Source organism: Chrysoperla carnea, chromosome 5, assembly GCF_905475395.1.
Source record: "Chrysoperla carnea chromosome 5, inChrCarn1.1, whole genome shotgun sequence".
NCBI lineage: Eukaryota > Metazoa > Arthropoda > Insecta > Neuroptera > Chrysopidae > Chrysoperla > Chrysoperla carnea.
In genome coordinates this window covers 5000205-5019053 of record NC_058341.1, presented here as the reverse complement: position 1 = coordinate 5019053, position 18849 = coordinate 5000205, and the positions used below count along the sequence as shown (strand labels likewise).

The 18849-nt window shown below is 29.5% G+C and overlaps 1 protein-coding gene across 2 annotated transcripts; it reads left to right on the top strand.

Moving 5' to 3' along the window:
• Positions 1–4167: 4167 nt before the first annotated feature.
• Positions 4168–18411, top strand: LOC123301559 (collagen alpha-1(IX) chain-like). Of its 2 annotated transcripts, none has more exons than XM_044884361.1 (17): positions 4168–4206; positions 5963–6024; positions 10043–10518; positions 12266–12436; positions 12500–12571; positions 12644–12727; positions 13980–14078; positions 14471–14578; positions 14638–14970; positions 15033–15207; positions 15291–15874; positions 16010–16204; positions 16261–16407; positions 16474–16528; positions 16807–16908; positions 17618–17854; positions 17915–18411. In XM_044884361.1, the coding sequence occupies exons 1-17, from the start codon at positions 4187–4189 to the stop codon at positions 18046–18048; spliced, it is 3054 nt and encodes a 1017-aa protein (XP_044740296.1). In that variant the 5' UTR covers positions 4168–4186; the 3' UTR covers positions 18049–18411. The 2 variants fall into 2 exon arrangements, with proteins under 2 accessions (XP_044740296.1, XP_044740295.1); XM_044884360.1 differs by lacking the exon at positions 13980–14078 and adding an exon at positions 13696–13803.
• Positions 18412–18849: the final 438 nt, after the last annotated feature.

Below are 18849 nucleotides of genomic sequence, written 5' to 3'. Positions count from 1 at the left end.
ATAAATGGTTCGGAACTTTGATCTGAATGTCATACACATAAATAATTGGAATCCTTCCAAAAAAAACCTTTAAAAGCTACTCCGATAATTCTCATTAACCGAGATTGGATTCTATCTATTGATGCGATTAGCTTCCAGATCAGATACCGATCCATTTTTCAGACTAGGACCTTGTCTATAGATACTTATAATAATTAATAAGATAATAATTGTCCTTCTTATAATTATTTAACAATAATTTTTATTGCTTTTTTAGATATGTCATCGTTAATATCGCGTTCCTTAAATATTTGAGTTAAATGCGTTTTTATAATAAACATAAAATTATTAATTATTGAATATTAAATTGACCTTGTGCAACCATAACTAATATTACCCTAATATTTTTTTATTATATTCAAAGATTTTAAATATTATTATTGATTAATATTATACACATATTATAGGATTGCATATAGCATTCCTGATAGAATATATCATTCCTGAAATAGTTTGAGAATGGATTGATTCTTTCATAAAGTTTTAAAATAGTTTTCAAGAAAATCGGTTTAGTTTGGAGAGAGTTGCAAGAAACTTCTTTCGATAATTATGATTTTTTCAAGGCTGTGTTTAAGAAATATAATGTCCCGATTAAATCAAATCAGTAGTGGACACGCAAAATTAAAAAAACGATATATAATTTTCGAATTAAACGATCTATGATTTTTACAATGCATGTTATTTTATAAATATGATTCATTTAAGATTTCTAAAATGATTTATGTAATTATCTTGAATGTCCGTCATGTTGGTACTATCTCAAATTAAAAGCTTAGAAACAAAAATTATTAAAAATTAGTAATTAAAACAAAACATTGATTGAGTAAATTGTTGAAATACCTTGTTAAGAAAGTGTTGAATATAAGTGATTGCTTTAAAAACCAACAAAATTATGGCAGCCTTTTGACCACTATTTGTCTTGAAAGAATTTTCTAGAATTTTCTTTGTTTTTCGAGTATCTTTCACAAGATCACTAGGTGAAGTTACCTTCAAATTTTCTTTTATTATAGTTTTGGAGAAAATGAACACCAAAGTTGTGATCACGGACGGACGAATGGAAATGTACTAATTAGATGATTCTATGAACACCTATACCAAACTTTTTTTCGTACCATTAATATTTCTAAGCGTTACAAACTTGGAATTAAAATTAGTATACGAAAGTCTTTTTTTTTTGTTATTTTAAACGGATAATTTCAGAAGAAAAAATGTGTTTTTCAAAGACTAAAGTTTTGATTTTTTTAACAGGTTGTCTGGCGAGTTTCTATAATAATTATTATAAAATTTAACGCCCTTGACAAATTAATTGTATCCTATTATTATATTAATATATAAACCATACACAAACATGAATATAATATATATTTATTTATAATAATTATTGAATTCGAAAAAAAAAAAATCACTACTGCCTCTAATGAAGCAAAAATTCCTTTTAAAAATTATTAAAATAATCTATTTATCAGTTTCATACAATCTTGTACGAGTTATTTAGAATAAGCAATCTAATAATGCAGTGAACATATGACCTTTAAGAAACACACCAACAGCTTTCTGTTGGTTTAGTAAACAAACGTGAATCCAGAAACTTTTTCGAAGTGTATTTTTTTTTTCATTGATTTCTGTCAATACGCTTTGGGAAAAATAATAAGAATTTGGTTCTTTTTATGACTAAATGACAAGTTTTTTTTTTTTAAATATCGGTTGAAATTCCTTCGGGAGACCACCTTTTATGTGATTTTGGTCAAAATTTTCGTAATTATACATCAAATCAACAAATGGATTCAAATGGAAAATGATTATTTTTTTTAATCTGAGAGAATTTTACCGAATTTTTGTACATTTTCTTTGAAAAATTGTTTCAGAATGATGAAACTTTGTAATATTGGCCTAAAAGATACAAAAATCGGATTAATTTAAAGATTTGATGATTAATTTTTGAAATATCGCCTACAATTCTGTATAAAAAGCTTTTATTTCGCAGCGATTCTGAAGATAGCTTAAAATTCTACTCATCTAATCGTGAAATAGGGTGGATTTTTATTTTTTTGGGTACTATTTACTCTAAATAATCCAAAGACAAGAAAATCTGGTTGATTTTACAATTGGATGACAATTTTTAGACCAATTATAACTGAAGTAATTAATCTGAGAAATCTCGTATACGATTTAAGTCGATCATTCGAAAACGTGCAATTGTCAAAGAGACTCAATTTGTCTACAAGTTATTTAGAATAGCAGTGATATAAAAGTTATTGTGGAATCATAATACGTTAAAAAAAACAGCACGCGTTTATGTGCGTCGGCTAAACATTTGGTTTAATAATTAATTTTATTGAAAAATGTAAACTTTTTTTTTTATTGCAGAATATATTATTTTTATTAATTAATTAATTATTTATATATTTTTAATAGATTTAACAAATAATTAACAAATTTAATTTTTTTTCTTATATTATTCATAACTTTCTGATCGTAAATTATTATTTTCATCTCGAAAATTCTATAAAATACTCTTTCAAGTTTTGAGATGTTTATAAACATTTTTAAACAAATTTTTATAACGCGATGACACAAAAATAATTACATTTAAAAGCTTTAAAAGACCCAAGGTTTGTAGTTAAATTAGAAAAAGGGCTTAAAGGATGGGGAAATTAGGTTTCAATAATAGTAAAATAGAATATTTCTCATGAGACAAGGTTGATTAACTAAAATTCTTGGAGTTTTAACATAAAAATTGAAAGTTTAGGAAGAAGTTTTGAATATATTAAATGAATATAGTTTAAATAATTTAGCTATGATCTGTTTTATGATGTAAATTGCTCACAATTTTTCTTGGTTTAATATTTCTAAAGGTGCTTTTATACGGATGGCTTTTACTGATTCTTTATGATGAACAATCATAGTAGATTCGGGTTTTTTCTTTTGAAGGCTTGAATTGGAAAGTAAACCTGAATAATCTTTCCTGTCCCATTGAGCCACGCAACCAAGATTTTACCTCGTGAAATGTAGAAAACGATCCCTCTGAGATAGACACGCTGGTCGGAAGAGTTACGCTACAAATCTTGGTCGCATGCTTTAATGATTTTAGCAGAATCGGTATTCTGGATGGCCAAATAGAAGGCGGTAATAGTTGATTCACTATCATTGATAAATCACCGGTACATCTGAATCACTTTTTTCACTTCCTGGATATCGATATTCAAGTACTTGACACCAACTTTTGGTGTCAATCTAATATGGGGGTATATAAATTGATTTCCAAAAGTACTTATCTATTTTTGGAATCTACATGCTTTGAAACGAATTTTTAAACAAAATAAAATGTTCCCGTCAAAAATGATCAGATGGGGGTTTAGTTATGGTGATGAGCATGCTAATCATGTCCATTTGGATGAATCTACTACTGTTCAGATATCTGGCAATGGGATTAACTACCCTAGTATGTTCCAACCGCTACAAACAGTCCGTATAGAAGTGGCCCTATTTTAAACAAATAAAAATAATTAGAATATACATTTCTTTAAGTTATAAGAATGGTATTTATTCTATCTAATAAAAACACTAACTTATTAGAGTTGACTAGTCTATAAGTCTCTCGATTTTATCCGAGCGCAGATCAATTTAAAAAGTTTAAAAGTTTTTTTATTTATATTTAATATCAGTTCACAAGTTTGTACTATTATTATGTGTTGACAATAATTTTAAATGAAACAATAAATACCATTTATTTATTAAAATAAATTATTTTAATATTTATTTAAAAAAAATTAAAATACAATTTGAAAAACTATATTTATTTGCAAATTTATTTATAATAATTATTATTTAATTAATTATGACAGAAATGCCAATCTTTGAATGTGTTTAGAGAAAAATAATAATATAATTAATTAATAATAAGATCAAATCTAATTAAAATTGATTGATTGTATTTAATATAATTTATTAAAAATTATTAGATAATTAATTTTTTTTTTATATTAAAAAAAAAAAAAATTGTGATTTGTTTTTTTAATTTTTGAATAAACGAAATGTGGTGTTATCGGACGGAATATGTGTTATTAAAAAATTAATATTTGTTGGTTTTTTTTTAATTAATTAATTTATTTTTTTGGATTAATTGGATGAAAAAAAGTTTGAAATAATGTACCAGAAAAACCAGTGGTAAGTTTTTATTTTTTTAATATAAATTTCAAAATTTTAAAAATTTGTAGCGCAAGAACAGCGTTAGCTAAGCGAATTCTCTCAGAGATTGAAAAAATAACACATTTTTCTAAAAATCGAATATTGTATTTATATTTTTCATGAATTTTTATTTCGAAAACTACAAAAAATTGTATTTTATTTTGAAAAAGTTCATGTTTTCTTTACATTAAATTTTGTTAATTATATTTTTACAAAAAATCGATCACCTCTCGCTTTATAACATTGAATTTTAAATAAATAATGTGGGGATTTGGTGTGGAAATGTGAATTAATGAATGAATATTGGGGATTGAATTACAATTGTATTTATAAAAATATATATTGTCCATTTTATGATTGCCTTTTGTGGTAATCGCTTGTTTCTTTTCTTTCGAAATTACTTCAAAGGGTTAAAGTGATAATATAAATAGTTTTCCTTTGTAAGTTTAAAATAGAACTGCAGGTCTTTTTATCCTCTAATAAAGATTACTTTATGGTTCTAGTAGAAAATTTGTTTTGAAAACCTTATGATATTATATTTTAAACGATTTTATACTCTTTTTGATATATAAGCATTTGAAAAAATAAACGCGATTTTAGCCTCAATTTTAGCTATACATAAAAAAATATATATATATTTCTGAGCTTAAAGCCTTTTTTTAAATGTTAAATAAAAAGAATGTGCTGTCCGGAAATAGGGTATTTCTGGGCGTAAATTAAAAAAAACTTCAGTTCGCATGAATACAATTTTGTTGAGAACATTCAGACAAACATTTTCCGACTGCTCCCGGATAAAAATCGGTTTTATTTCCTCCTTTGTAACATGTTATAAATGGATTAATTATAATATAAAATATGAATTTTTAAATATTTAAGGAATTCCATAAGTCGTTAATTTAATCTAAAAACAATAAGGAAATATATTCATTTGTATAAAACAAAAAGAATTATCTTTATTTTAAATAACGACCGTAGAAAGAATTCTGAATATCATCAACTTCAATGACCTGATTTAATTAACTATCAAATGGCGCCAATTTTTTTTTTACTGTGAAATATTTTGCTATTTGCTTGCTCTGACCGTTAATTAGTTTTTTGTAATTAAATTAACATATATTATGACTTTCATATGGATAATATTTATATGAAGATGTTTAGTAATAACATATAATTGTTCGGCCTAGCTTAGACCAGGTATTGGTGTTGCTATAGACCTGAGCGGATCATATATCAAGATTCCTGAAGGATCTTGTTCGTCATAGTGAAAATATTCCAATAAAATCATAAAGTTGGAGAATAAAATGGAACTTAAACTGCAAATTATTTTCATTGTGCCAAAAATAAATTGCTATCCTCTCTAAATCATTACATTAAAATCTCACTTTTTCCGACGGGCTTCGGGATCCTATATCTTTGCTACTACAGATCCTTGAGGCCAGAAGCTGCTGGCCAGAAAGAATTTAGGTCCCTTTTTGATAGACGAAAAATACTTAATAACAAAAATTAGAATCAAAATTTACTTCTTATCAAAACGGCAACCGCGATATGTTCCAAAATCTAAAATAAGGCTTTATAATTACAGAAAGGCTTACTGCCTGTACTTTTTATTTATGAAGATCATGTGAGGTTTTTAGATTTATTTGTAATCTGCTGTATTTTACCATAAATGATCATAAAACTTTTATTGATTTCGATTAATTATCGAATTTTTTATTTTGTTTATTTTTGTTTATAGGTACATTTTATTATCGATTAATGTTTGTCTACTTCTACAATCGATCAAGTTTGGTTTAGCACGTAAGTATTGATTTTAATTTAATTTAATTTATTTATGGCATAGTCACGAAAAAGTTGATTTCTGAGAATGGTTGCAAAAAGTGATTCTTTTATTAGACCTCTAAGAATTAAAAAAACCTTTTCAAATAATTTGAGTGTGGCTGTAATTTAAATATGATTTATTTTAATTTCCGTCTAATTTCAATAAGAAAACAAATATCTAACATTCAGCCGTTTTAAACTCTCGGAAACTCTGCCAGCTCCCGTACTATTATTGATTAATTAATACTCACATAAAATTAAATTAATTTACTTTTAATATCTTTTTTAAAGTCATTAAAAAACTTTTGGCGGTTTTTATTTAACATATACCTAAATTATAAGGATAAAAGAAGGGAGATCGACCTTTCCCTTCAAAACCTCAAAATTACCGATCTCTTAATACTTTTAACTCCCATACAAGATTTATTTATTACCATAAGATGAATTTTACACGCTTTAATACTGTAATTGCTACCTAACAGCAATTTTATACGTTTCTTTACATATACAGAGTGTCACCCTCTAACATAGCTGAAGCTATACTTGAAAAAAAATTACGTGTTTTATTGATCATATTAAACTAAAAACGATGCAATGGATTGCAGTGAGCCTTATTTGTTTGTAGTAACGATATTTACCAATGAAAATCAATTATGTAGAGTCGAGATGATGAATTTTTGATATCTCTAACCATCTTTGATGCTAGGCAAAACATTAAGAATCAGCCCTATTTGGCAATTTGTAGTAGGTTGAGTTAAAAGTTCTGATTTCGGTTAAGTATCTTATAAAATGTGATCCATCACTCTCATGGCTGTGCAAAATTTAAAATCAGGGAAAATATGAGGGTGTCTTCTCATCTTAAATGCGACACACTGTAGATTCCTTAAGATGTTGAATTCGTCAAAACATTACTTGAAATTACTGAAGTCCAATGCCCCAATTAATCGAATTACTCGTTTAAATTATAGAGGTCTTGTATTTTAAGTAAAAGAGGTAATTAAGGCACTGAGGGGAAGGGAAAAATTTTCTTTATTTATAGAGGTTTTTATGTTAACGAGATTCTACTGTAATTGCTAAATTAGATTATTTTAAAATACACTTTAGTTGATATAATATACCTATATCGTTTTGTAGACTTTTTAGAGAGCCTCCCTGTATGATGTAAATTGTAAAATAGAATTACAATTATATAAATTTGTCATTTTAAAACAACAAATACAAATTATACAGTAAATACCTACCTATGCCTATGCAGTAGGTATAAATATAATATTTACTATAGATATATGATCATATTCGTGATCACCTAAGGCCATTATTTTATACATATTATGATCAATCGATAATTATTACCAATAATATAAATTATAATAAATATTTTATATTTTAAAACCAATGATGTCATTATTCATTTATTTTAAAGTTTCTCTCATATACGACATATTTTTATCATTACATATTTTTCGATAACCTGTATTTAGTAAAGTAAAAGATGTTACAAAAATCGGTTAATAAAGGAAAATGAAAAAAAAAATGCTCGCAAGTGGTGCAAATTTTTTTTATTTGTTAATAAACAATAAATTTTTAATTCAATATAACGATCAATGTTCAAGTTCACTACTTAGGCAACTATCTGCAATATACATAACTGTTATGTAAATAAAATTGCCTAACTTAAACAGAAAACACAACTTTTTCTATCAATTTTAAATTATCAATTAAATGAATAATTGGTTTAAATACTAATTAAAAATAATTAATTCAGTTACAATATGGTTCCTTCTTTGTATTTTGTTTTTTAAAAACTAATTTAAATATTGTGATATCCGATACGCATACAATGAACCAGTTTCTAAATGAAAAACTAATGAATTTGACCCACTTTTTAGTACAGATATCACAAATGGAGAGGATTATTTTTTTTTCAATATATTCATTTTAGCTATAAATGCCATTATAATAATATAATAAATAAAATTTAATGTCAATGGTTTGATTAATATTATATATGAATTTAATTTAAGTTATTTAATTGAAATTTCATCTAAACTAAATAGCAATTGTTTATTTTAAATTAAAAATCAACCTCCACAAAAAGTCCATATGTCCATAAATATGTAATACATATTAAAAAAAGTCTATTTTTTTTAAGTAAGTACCTAAAATGGTTGATGGTACTTTATTTTTCTAAATTAAATTAAACCTACACGGCTCATATTGTTTTAAATATTTATTAGGGTGAACCATTTTAATCTATAATGGTTTTTAGCTTGTTTTGTAGTTAATCAATCAAAAAAAATAACTTAAACAAAAGTTGTAGAGTTTGATGGAGGACGCACCATGTTCTGACATCATTTTGGATCTAGTTCTTCGGGTTGTTGCTTTAAGAACCAATTTAGATTCTAAAAGATAGAATAACACTTTAAATTAGAAAGTTGATTCTCATAAAAAAATTAACATGTTTTTTCGAAAATTGTTAACTTTCGGAAGAAATACGATTATAAAAATATGTCGTTATTGTATTTAATTTAAAGAAAATAAGCTTTAGAAAAATGTTTTAGAAGTTATCAAGAGCATTAAAGATCATTCGTCTTTGTTAATAACTTTTAAGCTCAGGTAAATTTTACAAGACTATTTAAAAATCAAGGTCAAATGAGCTTGAAATTAGAATTTAAGGTCATAGTCATGGCACACAGGCGAATGTCCTTTATTGGTTTTCTTCCGATTAACTGCAATAATGATATACATGACATACTTTTAAGTGACATTTCCTTCGAGAGATAACGTTTTTCGAAAAAAAAATGTTAGTTTTTTTTTTGCTTCAAGCAAGTTATATTGTTTTCAAGTAAATTTTATTTTACGCCATATAGATCCTCCATCTATCCATATGTTATACGTTTGTTTAAACAAAATAAACACTTAACTAATACATTTAAACATACAATTTCTTAAACAATAGATTTCTTATCTGCCAAGAATATAATTTTGAATAAATAAAAGTTTTTAGAAAAAGACTTATTTGATGATAGCTTAAGATAGTACAAGCGCAAAGGCAATTTTAGATTTAAGGTTGAAATTATTTGTACCTTAACTTTGATGATGAATTTTGTTATGACTTCATGAATGTAGAAGAAAAATAACAATAACACTTTCCGATATCTGCCTTGGTTTTCGAAATATCGTAATCTAAATAATGAAACAAAATTTTCAGTTTTCGATATTTTGAAAATTACCCCAGTTATCGAAAAATTTTATTCTTACTTTTCGCTTTATATTGTTAAGTTATAACATAATTCACCATCAAAATTGAAAAATAAATATTTTTGAATTTATTTCCCCACTACCGTGTTCAAGCACAGCGGGTTTTTTTTTTCAATAATTTATTAAGGTTTTAACTTTAATTTAAACCGTTTTTGGTTAATTTTCACCAACTAGTTTTGTAGAAATCTATGAAAACATATCATCCATCTACCGTTTTCTCATAATAACCAATTCTTGATTAAATATTTTATTCACCCAACTCCTGGACTAATCATAGACTATTTTTGGACAATAATAAAATTATTCTTTTATTTTGTATGACAATATGTTCCATTATATTTTTTTTTGGGAGTTAATAAGTAATTTTTTTATTTATTTTATTTACTTTGTCACAAAAAAAGACAAAATTGATTACAATATGAAAACAATACTCAATATTGTATTAAAAAAAAGTTTGGCCTATTTATTCCATAAACCCTACCTAAAAAGGTGACGAAAAATCCGTTAATCTCAAACTGAATGTAATAACGATGCAACATTTATTGCCCGACGCAAAGGAGTGATAATGTATTTCCCAGACGATTCTATTTTTGCATTTTGAAATCATCCTGAACTTTTGTCTTATTAAATAAATCTTAATTAGTAAATTTCATTGAAAAAATAATTCAAGTATAATTAATTAAAAGTATTTGTAATAAGTTGAGTAATTACTAATTTTCTCAATTAAATTTTCCAGAAGAATCCACGCCCTCATCATCGAATGAAGTCATCTCCTCAAATGAAATATTACCATACGAGCGTACAAACGGGCCATGTGCAAATTTTAAACCGGGCGATGATGATCTACAAACATCCGATTTTATACGACAATTTCGTTTAGACATCTCTACAGTTGGTTTGGATTATCGACACGGTATAAGTCGTGTACGCGGTTCAAATCGTATGCAAACTGCATTCCGTTTGGATAAAGATGCAAATTTAACGTTACCAACACGTCATGTATTTCCGCAAGGTTTACCCGATCAATTTTCATTTGTTTGTACGTATCGTCAAAGGCGGTTATATAAAACACCGTGGCATTTAATTCGTGTATTGGATTTGGAAGAGAAACCACAATTTTTGATAACACTGAATCCACGAAGACAATCGATTGAATTTTCGATTATTAATTATGAAGGCAGATTACAGACGTTAATTTTTCCAAATGTTCATGTAAGTATCAAATTTGAATACATAATCCTAAAAAAATTTGAATATCTTACAAGGAGGAATATCCCTAAAAGAAGGTGATGGATAGGACACAGCACCCGAAAATCGGTCAAATGCGAATCGGAGTATAAACTCGCTTATGATCGATATAGTGCATTCCTACTCTTAAAGGAAATGTTTATTAAATCATAAGTCTATTTAAGTGGTGGACATGCCCATATGGGTGGGCCCGCCGCTGAAGGTTTCTTTCCCTAATACCTTAACGTAATCAAGAAATCATATTTTCATTGAGCACGCTTCAAATAATGCGTGAGCGAATAAATTAAAATTAAAATAAAACTTATATAAATTTGATTGCATAACTAGGAAGTTGACAAAGTATTTAAATTTATTTATATTTATTTATAGTAACTATACAAATAATATCATAATATTAATAACATTTATAAAATATTAATATGAGTCATTTTTAATATAAATTAATAAATCATTGTAATTCGTAACTATTATGATATGTTTATAAGTAATTAGAATTATTTGTATTAATCAGTTTGAATGGAAAGAGTCAGTCGGTATTTTTATAATAATGTTTAAAACATTGCCTGAAAATGTAATTAATATTATAATTATTACTATAAATATATAACAATATGGGTGTTAATCAATTAAATTTAATATTTTAATCTTTATTAATAATAATATATAAATATATGTATATGTTTTTATTGAATCACTTTTCTTTTTTATATAGGCAACTTCTATTGTTTATATGTATTTACAATTGCATAAACTGAATAGAACATTGTCATAATACAAATTTTATTGATAAAAATGCTTTAAGTAAGAAATGTTGTGCCGGTGAATAGGCGTACATTAAACGCAGGCATTAAACTTGATCTAAGTTTTCAAGTTCGATGAAAAGTTCACTCTACTCCATAAACTGATAATCGATACATGAACATTTTATATTAGAAAGTTGTTATTGATTAAAAAAGTTATATTTTGTGTTTGAAACATTTTTTCGCAGACCGTACAGTTTTGTAAAAAAAAACGGACAGACAAGTTTTATCCAGATCTGTTTTTTCGTATCAAAATTTTTATTTCCTATAAATTCAATAAAAGTGGTTTCCAATACATTCAATAAAAGTTGTTCGTTTTTCTATAAGATCATTTTTTTTAAATATTACAAATTTGAAAACCATTTTGTTCGTTACTGGAACGAACATGTTCGTTTTACATTTAGAAGTTGAAATTTAAAAGATGCCGAACGACGGATTCCCTAGTTTTGTTCAATTTCGGTCAAAATCATTTAAAATTATTAAATTATTTAAAATTGCAAATCTATAAACTAATTCATTTTACATTTTTACATATCACTGTCTATGCTTAACTGTGATGAATATTGCCTATACTTCAGAATTTAATAATAATTTATATAATAAAATTAATAAAAATTAATGAATCAAAAATAATTATAACTTAAAAGAATTTAACTAATTTAAAAGAATAAAATAATTTTTATTAAATTTTTAATTATTATTTTTAAATAAGCTATTATTAAAAATTAAGTACAATATACTTGTTGAATTGCTCATTTTCGAAGGATTTTTTTTATCCCTGCAGGCTGCATAATTAATTTTTAAGTTTAAATTAGAAAAATTCGAGCTTTAGATCACAATTTTATATGAAAATCTTAAGATAAATTTAGATCGTTAAATGTTTTGAAAATATTTTTTTTTTTGGATTTCAGGTATTTGACAAAGGCTGGCATAAAATGCATTTTGGTGTATTTCGTGATCATGTCAATTTGTATTTAGATTGTGTAAATACATCATCAGCATTGTTGGAGCCTCGAGGTAATATTGATATCAATGGTGAAATATCAATATCGAAATTTACGAATTCAAAACAAACTGTACCGGTAAGTAGATTTTTGAGTAAATTCTACACCAGAAATTCTAATATGAATATTGTTTGGCCTTAGATCGATCTACAATGGATGGTTTTAAGCTGTGATCCATCACAACCTGATCGAGAACTATGTGATGAAATTCCTGTAAGTTATAAGTGTACAACAATCCTAACTTTAAAGTGAAAAGGTTTCAAGAATATGAATTTTTCTTCCTAGAAATATGCAGTCCCTGCCGCAACAATTCAGCCCAAATGTGATGTATTATGCCCACAAGGGCCACCTGGCTTAAACGGTACAAACGTACGTATATTTTTATTATTCGTAATTTTATTTAATTCAAGTAATTAAGTAATTTCCTTTGACTATAAGATAAATATTTTCTTTGAAATGCTTTGAAATCGATCCTAGAAATCGTTCTTCATGTGAGATTTAGAACAGAATCTCAAAAACTTTGCATTCAAGCATCAAAAGAACATGATGTATTGAGTTTTATCGAAATTGAAGACAAGAAAAATTGGACTTTTTTCGGGATTTTGATAAAACTTGGTAAATAGAGTAATTTTGATTCAACAAATTAAAAAAATAGGACTCATATAACGACTGATCAAGTATTTTCTACGATACTGCTCCATATTTTACAAGAAGCCCAAGATTTGGAGAGATTTTCGGTGTTATTATTACACATTTAGTCATTAAAGGAACTGTTTTCTGGGTTATCTTTATATTTTTTTAAATCAATAAATTAACGAAAGGACCTACTTAATACAAACATAAATAAATAAATAATTATATAGTTAATCAATAAATATTTCTTCCTATTGATTTTTTATTATAAATAAATTCATTTTGAAGGTTCTATTTATTATAAACAAATATTTTTTTCTAATAATTATACAAATAAATTTAAATATTTGTAATGCATATGCAAATTATGATTTATGTCTCAAATATTATTAAATATTAATTAAATTGATATTGATTTATTGATAAATTTAATAGTATTGGATATACCTTGGAAACAATTGAAAAATATTGTGAAATATTGCAGCTTCAAATAAAAGCCACTCATAAAGTCTTGTCTAGAACTCTATAAACCATATTTTAGGGTTCTAGAAAGGATGAATTGTGGTAAAATTCATTTTCTAAAAGTTTGAATGAACTAAAGGATAACAAATTCAATTTTTTTGGGGTTATTCCATAATTATTTATTAGTAGTGCACTTAAATAAATTAATTTTGATTAAAATATTTTAATTATTACAAAAAAAGGGCCGTCCTGGCAAACCAGGACCAATTGGTAGACCTGGACAACCAGGCCGATTGGGTAAACCAGGACAAAAGGGTGAAAGAGGTGATATTGGTCCACAAGGATATCCTGTATGTTACAAAATAATTTTTTAAAGCACAATTTGATAACACATCGCTGCGAAAGAGTTAATCCAAAACTAGAATTCACTGATACGAATAACAGATTGCGAAATTTTTTTTTTTAATTAATAATATTTTTGCATTTTGTTAACAAATTAATCGAACTAACTTTTAATACAACGCAGGGTCGACCAGGACCTGTGGGTCCTGTTGGACCGATTGGTCGTCCAGGATTCCCTGGAGAACCAGGGCCACCGGGCAGATTAGGTCAACGAGGCAGGCCTGTATGTTTTAACAATTTATTTTGATAATTGATCATCCAGTCAAAATGTTTCAGCGTGGAATTGAAAAGTTTCCAATTTTATGATAGATTATAGGGAAAATTACTTTATACAACTTTGCTTTTAATAAATATTTTTTGAAAAATAAATAAATTATTGAAAAGTTGATGAATTTGCAATGGTTAAAATATATTTGCAATACTTTTTACATAAAATACCCATTTTGACTGGATAAATAATAAATTTGTGGAATATTATTCCTGATGGTGAGGTATGGGAAACGATTCCCATTTCTTTATTAAAGGATACTCACTCAATTTTACGCTTTGTGCATGTTCGTTTATTCTCTTTATACATATTTTAAAATAATTGTTAACCATTAAAATGATTATAAGGGAATTGCTGGAAAGCAAGGATTACCTGGACCACGTGGTCCTCAAGGAATACCAGGAACTCCAGGCAAAGATGGTGTACCAGGAATACCAGGTGACAAAGGTGAAAAAGTAAGTATAAATGACATGCAAAATAAAGCAGAATTTATAGTATTTATTTTTGTGTTTAGGGGGAAGCAGGATTTCGAGGATTAAAAGGGGAACCAGGTTCTGATGGAGCACCTGGACAGCCAGGAATAGAAGGTCCACCTGGTCCCCGGGGATTACCAGGTTTGGGAGCGGCAAACGCTGGTGAATTAGTACCTGGACCTCCGGGACCTCCAGGACCGCAAGGACCTATAGGTCCTTCTGGTGCAGATGGGCAACCAGGACGACGAGGTTTTGATGGCAGGCCTGGACAAATTGGACTTCCTGGCAAAGATGGATTAAATGGAAGACCTGGTTTGAAGGGGGAACGTGGAGATCCAGGCTACGTAGGCCCACGAGGTCCACCAGGTCCAGCGGTAATTAATATCATAATTATTATTAACGTTAATATGCGTATATACTTGCGTTTTACTTGTAGGGACCCCCTGGGCTACCTGGTATAATTGGTACACAAGTTGGCGGTGAAGGAATACCAGGTTTACCAGGGCCAATTGGCCCACCTGGAGAGCCAGGACTGACAGGGCTAATAGGTGATAAAGGTTCGAAAGGAGACATGGGTTCACCTGGAGAAGCGGGCCCAAAAGGTGATAAAGGTACGATAGAAACTTAATCCATGTTTTTTAAGGGAGCTATTCGAAACGTAATAATATGGAATTCTTTCATGTGATAATTATAGGTGATCGAGGTGATCCTGGCTTCCCTGGCCAAGACGGATTGCGTGGTTTACCCGGCCGTCCTGGTGCCCAAGGTGAAATTGGACAAAAAGGTGAACAAGGCTTTATAGGACCAATTGGATTACAAGGTGCACGAGGGGCTACTGGATTACCAGGACCAATTGGAGTACCCGGTACACCGGGAGCTCCAGGTCAGAAGGGAGACACAGGTGCCCCTGGTATACCTGGTTTGCCTGGAAATGTGGCTTCTGCAGGTATACCCGGGCCGCCAGGTCCCGTTGGGCCACCAGGACCACAAGGTGACGAAGGCTTACCAGGAGTTAAAGGTGATATTGGACCACCTGGTGCAGTTGGTTTACCCGGGCCACAAGGTTTACCAGGCCAAATTGGATTCCAAGGAAATGATGGTTTGCCTGGCAAACCAGGAGAGCCTGGTCCAATAGGTCCTCGTGGTCAAGACGGTGCACCTGGAGTGAATGGAAGAGATGGACTTCCAGGGGCAGTCGGTCCTCATGGTCCCAAAGGTGATAGAGGCTCGAATGGTGAACAAGGACCAGTTGGACCTAGAGGAGTTCCTGGGAATATGGTTTGTATTACAAATTGTATAATCCTATAAAGATTAAATTAATTTTCGGAATAAAAAAAAAAAGTTTTTATGCAAATTTCGAATACTATTCGCACACTCATTTTTAAATACAAAGCTAATGAATTACACTTATAGGGACTAGTTGGACTTCCTGGATCACCTGGACCACAAGGTATACCTGGCATACCCGGACAACCTGGCCCCTCGGGACCTCCAGGCCCACCAGGACCACCAGGAGACAGCTCATCATTACAACATACCGTTTATTCAGAACATGGAGGCGTTCCCGGAGCGTCTGGACCTAGGGGTAATCCTGGTCCGCCTGGATTAGTAAGTATTCCTGTACAATTAAAAGATTTTAATTTAAAAGAAAATTTTTGTTGTAGCCAGGTGAACGTGGAGCATCAGGAGAACGAGGTCCAGAAGGTCCACAAGGATTACCAGGTATGCCAGGTAAAGAAGGACCACCTGGATTACCTGGACCACCAGGCCAACGGGGACAACCGGGAATGCATGGAACACCGGGACCTCCAGTATGTGTATTATTTTTATTTGTTTTCATAGTCTTAAATCTTTATTAATCGTTTTATTTAATTTAGGGCCGCAGTTTTACTGAAAGTGAAGTACGAGATATTTGCGCAGCTGTATTACGAGGTAATTGGTGCAAATTTAAGGATTTTGTAGGCCAGAGAGATTCGATAAGATGGATGGATTCGATAAGAACATTCGATAAGATGGCTACGATAAAACTTCATTTTAAAATTAGCCTAAAAACAGTTTTAATTCCATTTTACGACTTTTTAAGGGAAACTATGAGAAATACTTCTACTATTTCAAAAGATCTACAATTAGATTTACTTCTTTTTTCCCAGATTCCCAAAACTTTGAGTTTTAAAATAATTTAATACTATAATTTCAACATAATATTTTAGATCAATTAGCAGAATTGAGTGCCACTTTAACTGGACCACCAGGACCACCTGGACGTAGTAAACCAGGACGTCCAGGTCCACCAGGTCTACAGGGACCTCCAGGTATATTTGGCATTGTTGTAACAACAAAATAAAACATACAATTGATCTGCGCACATAATCTGTTTAATAACTAACACATAATTTTGTTGCACTAATTCGTATTTCAGTGCAGCTAACAAAGGGTTAAATTTTAATATGATTTAAAAAAGCCGAATGTTGAAATTTAACGAGGGAAGAAATATTTTCTTTAACACCTGTTTAAGGTGCTTCGATACCAAAACGATAGTGTCACCAAAATAAATGAAAATTTTGTGTGTCAATTAATGAGTATATCTGTCGAGAATCGATATAAACTTTTCATAAAAGACGTATCAAAGAATGACTAATTGATAAATAATATTTCAAAGTTTTTGGATCATTTTTTTCGGTATCGAAATATCTTAAGAAGTTTTTTTTAAAACTCTTCTAAGAAGAGTTTTGACTAAAATCGGATCATTAATAAATTATATTAACACACTGGTTTGGTTTCGCATGTAGAACGAGTGGATGAATTAACACTTGGATTACGGGGATTACCGGGTCCAACAGGGGCCACACGTTATGGTCCCCCCGGGAAACAGGGTGTACCCGGTATTCCAGGTACGGATGACGTTATATGCTTATTTTGTAGTGCATGCATTTCGCGTTCATCATCGCTTTTTTAATAATCATTTTTCCATACAATTTTGAATCGAATTTCTAAAAAAAAAAACATGGGATATATTAACAGGTGATCAAGGAGTGCCAGGATTACAAGGTGAAAGAGGATTCCCTGGTGTACCAGGTCCAGCTGGCCCACCCGGGGAACCTGGCGGACACGGTGAACGCGGTGATAAAGGTGAACGTGGTCCGGAAGGTGTTGGTGTTGAAGGACCAATGGGACCAAGAGGTGCTCCAGGACCACCGGGACATGACGGAATTGGTTTGCCAGGACGGACTGGAGACCGTGGAGAACCAGGACGGCCAGGTATTCATAAAGATCACCTTGAAATTTATCCGATTCTATACATAAATAATTTATTTATAGGTACTCAAGGAGTTGCTGGACCACCAGGTCCTCAAGGACCACCAGGTTTTTGTGAATTTTGTAATTATGCTGGTCCAAATGCGTATCCCACATATTATCGCAGTGGTGGAACTGATAAAGGACCAAGTAAATAATAGACAAATTGTGTTATTACAATAGTGTTGGGATGAATGTTTCTGATTCAGGAATGAATTGATTCCGTTAGATTTATAATTTATCCAAATGAGCCAATCAAATGTAGTTCCATTTTGTTGCTCTTAATTATTAATTTCACTCATTTTTCTTCTAATAATGTGAATGTCAAAATAATTCGTTTCAATAAATTGACTCAAATGAATCAATTCAGCTCATGTAAGGTTTTATTGAATTGAATCAAATCCTGAATCAGAGCTAACTAGTCCAACGCTAATACGTGGAAACCACAAGGCTAGTTTTTTAAACTTAAAGATAAATCAGAATTTCCTGAAATCAATCATTGAAAAATTCGATGAAATCGATTCGAGAAAAATTATTTTCGAATGAATATCATACGATATCTCAGAAACTATGTCTTCAATCCGAAAATGGATCTTATTTTTGTATTTTCGAGCTATAATCGATCTATTTGACGATGTTTCGTATTTATTTTTTTTGGAAAATCAATCAAGAAAGGGTTTGGGACATTTTTGACAGTATTTCGAAAACTACTTCTTTGGTATTCAAATATAAACACTCCAAACTCTAAGACTAACTCGCTCGTAAGACTAATGTGGATTACAATAGTATCTATCGTTTATCTACTGCTTTATTCGCTTAAAAAACTAGCCCTGTGGATTCTAGAGATAAATTAAAATATTTATTTCATCTCAGTGTTCCTTAATCATCCTTCATTAAAAAAATAATTAAAATAAATTAATTCTAATTACTTTTCCCGAAATTTTAAGCGATAAACACTG

Bases quoted from the DNA above. Each gene is read 5' to 3' on its own strand.
- LOC123301559 (XM_044884360.1), top strand. From the start codon at position 4,187: ATGTACCAGAAAAACCAGTG. The intron at 14,971-15,032 runs GTAATTAATATC...TTTTACTTGTAG, and splicing joins GAGGTCCACCAGGTCCAGCG to GGACCCCCTGGGCTACCTGG. The intron at 17,855-17,914 runs GTATTCATAAAG...ATTTATTTATAG, and splicing joins TGGAGAACCAGGACGGCCAG to GTACTCAAGGAGTTGCTGGA.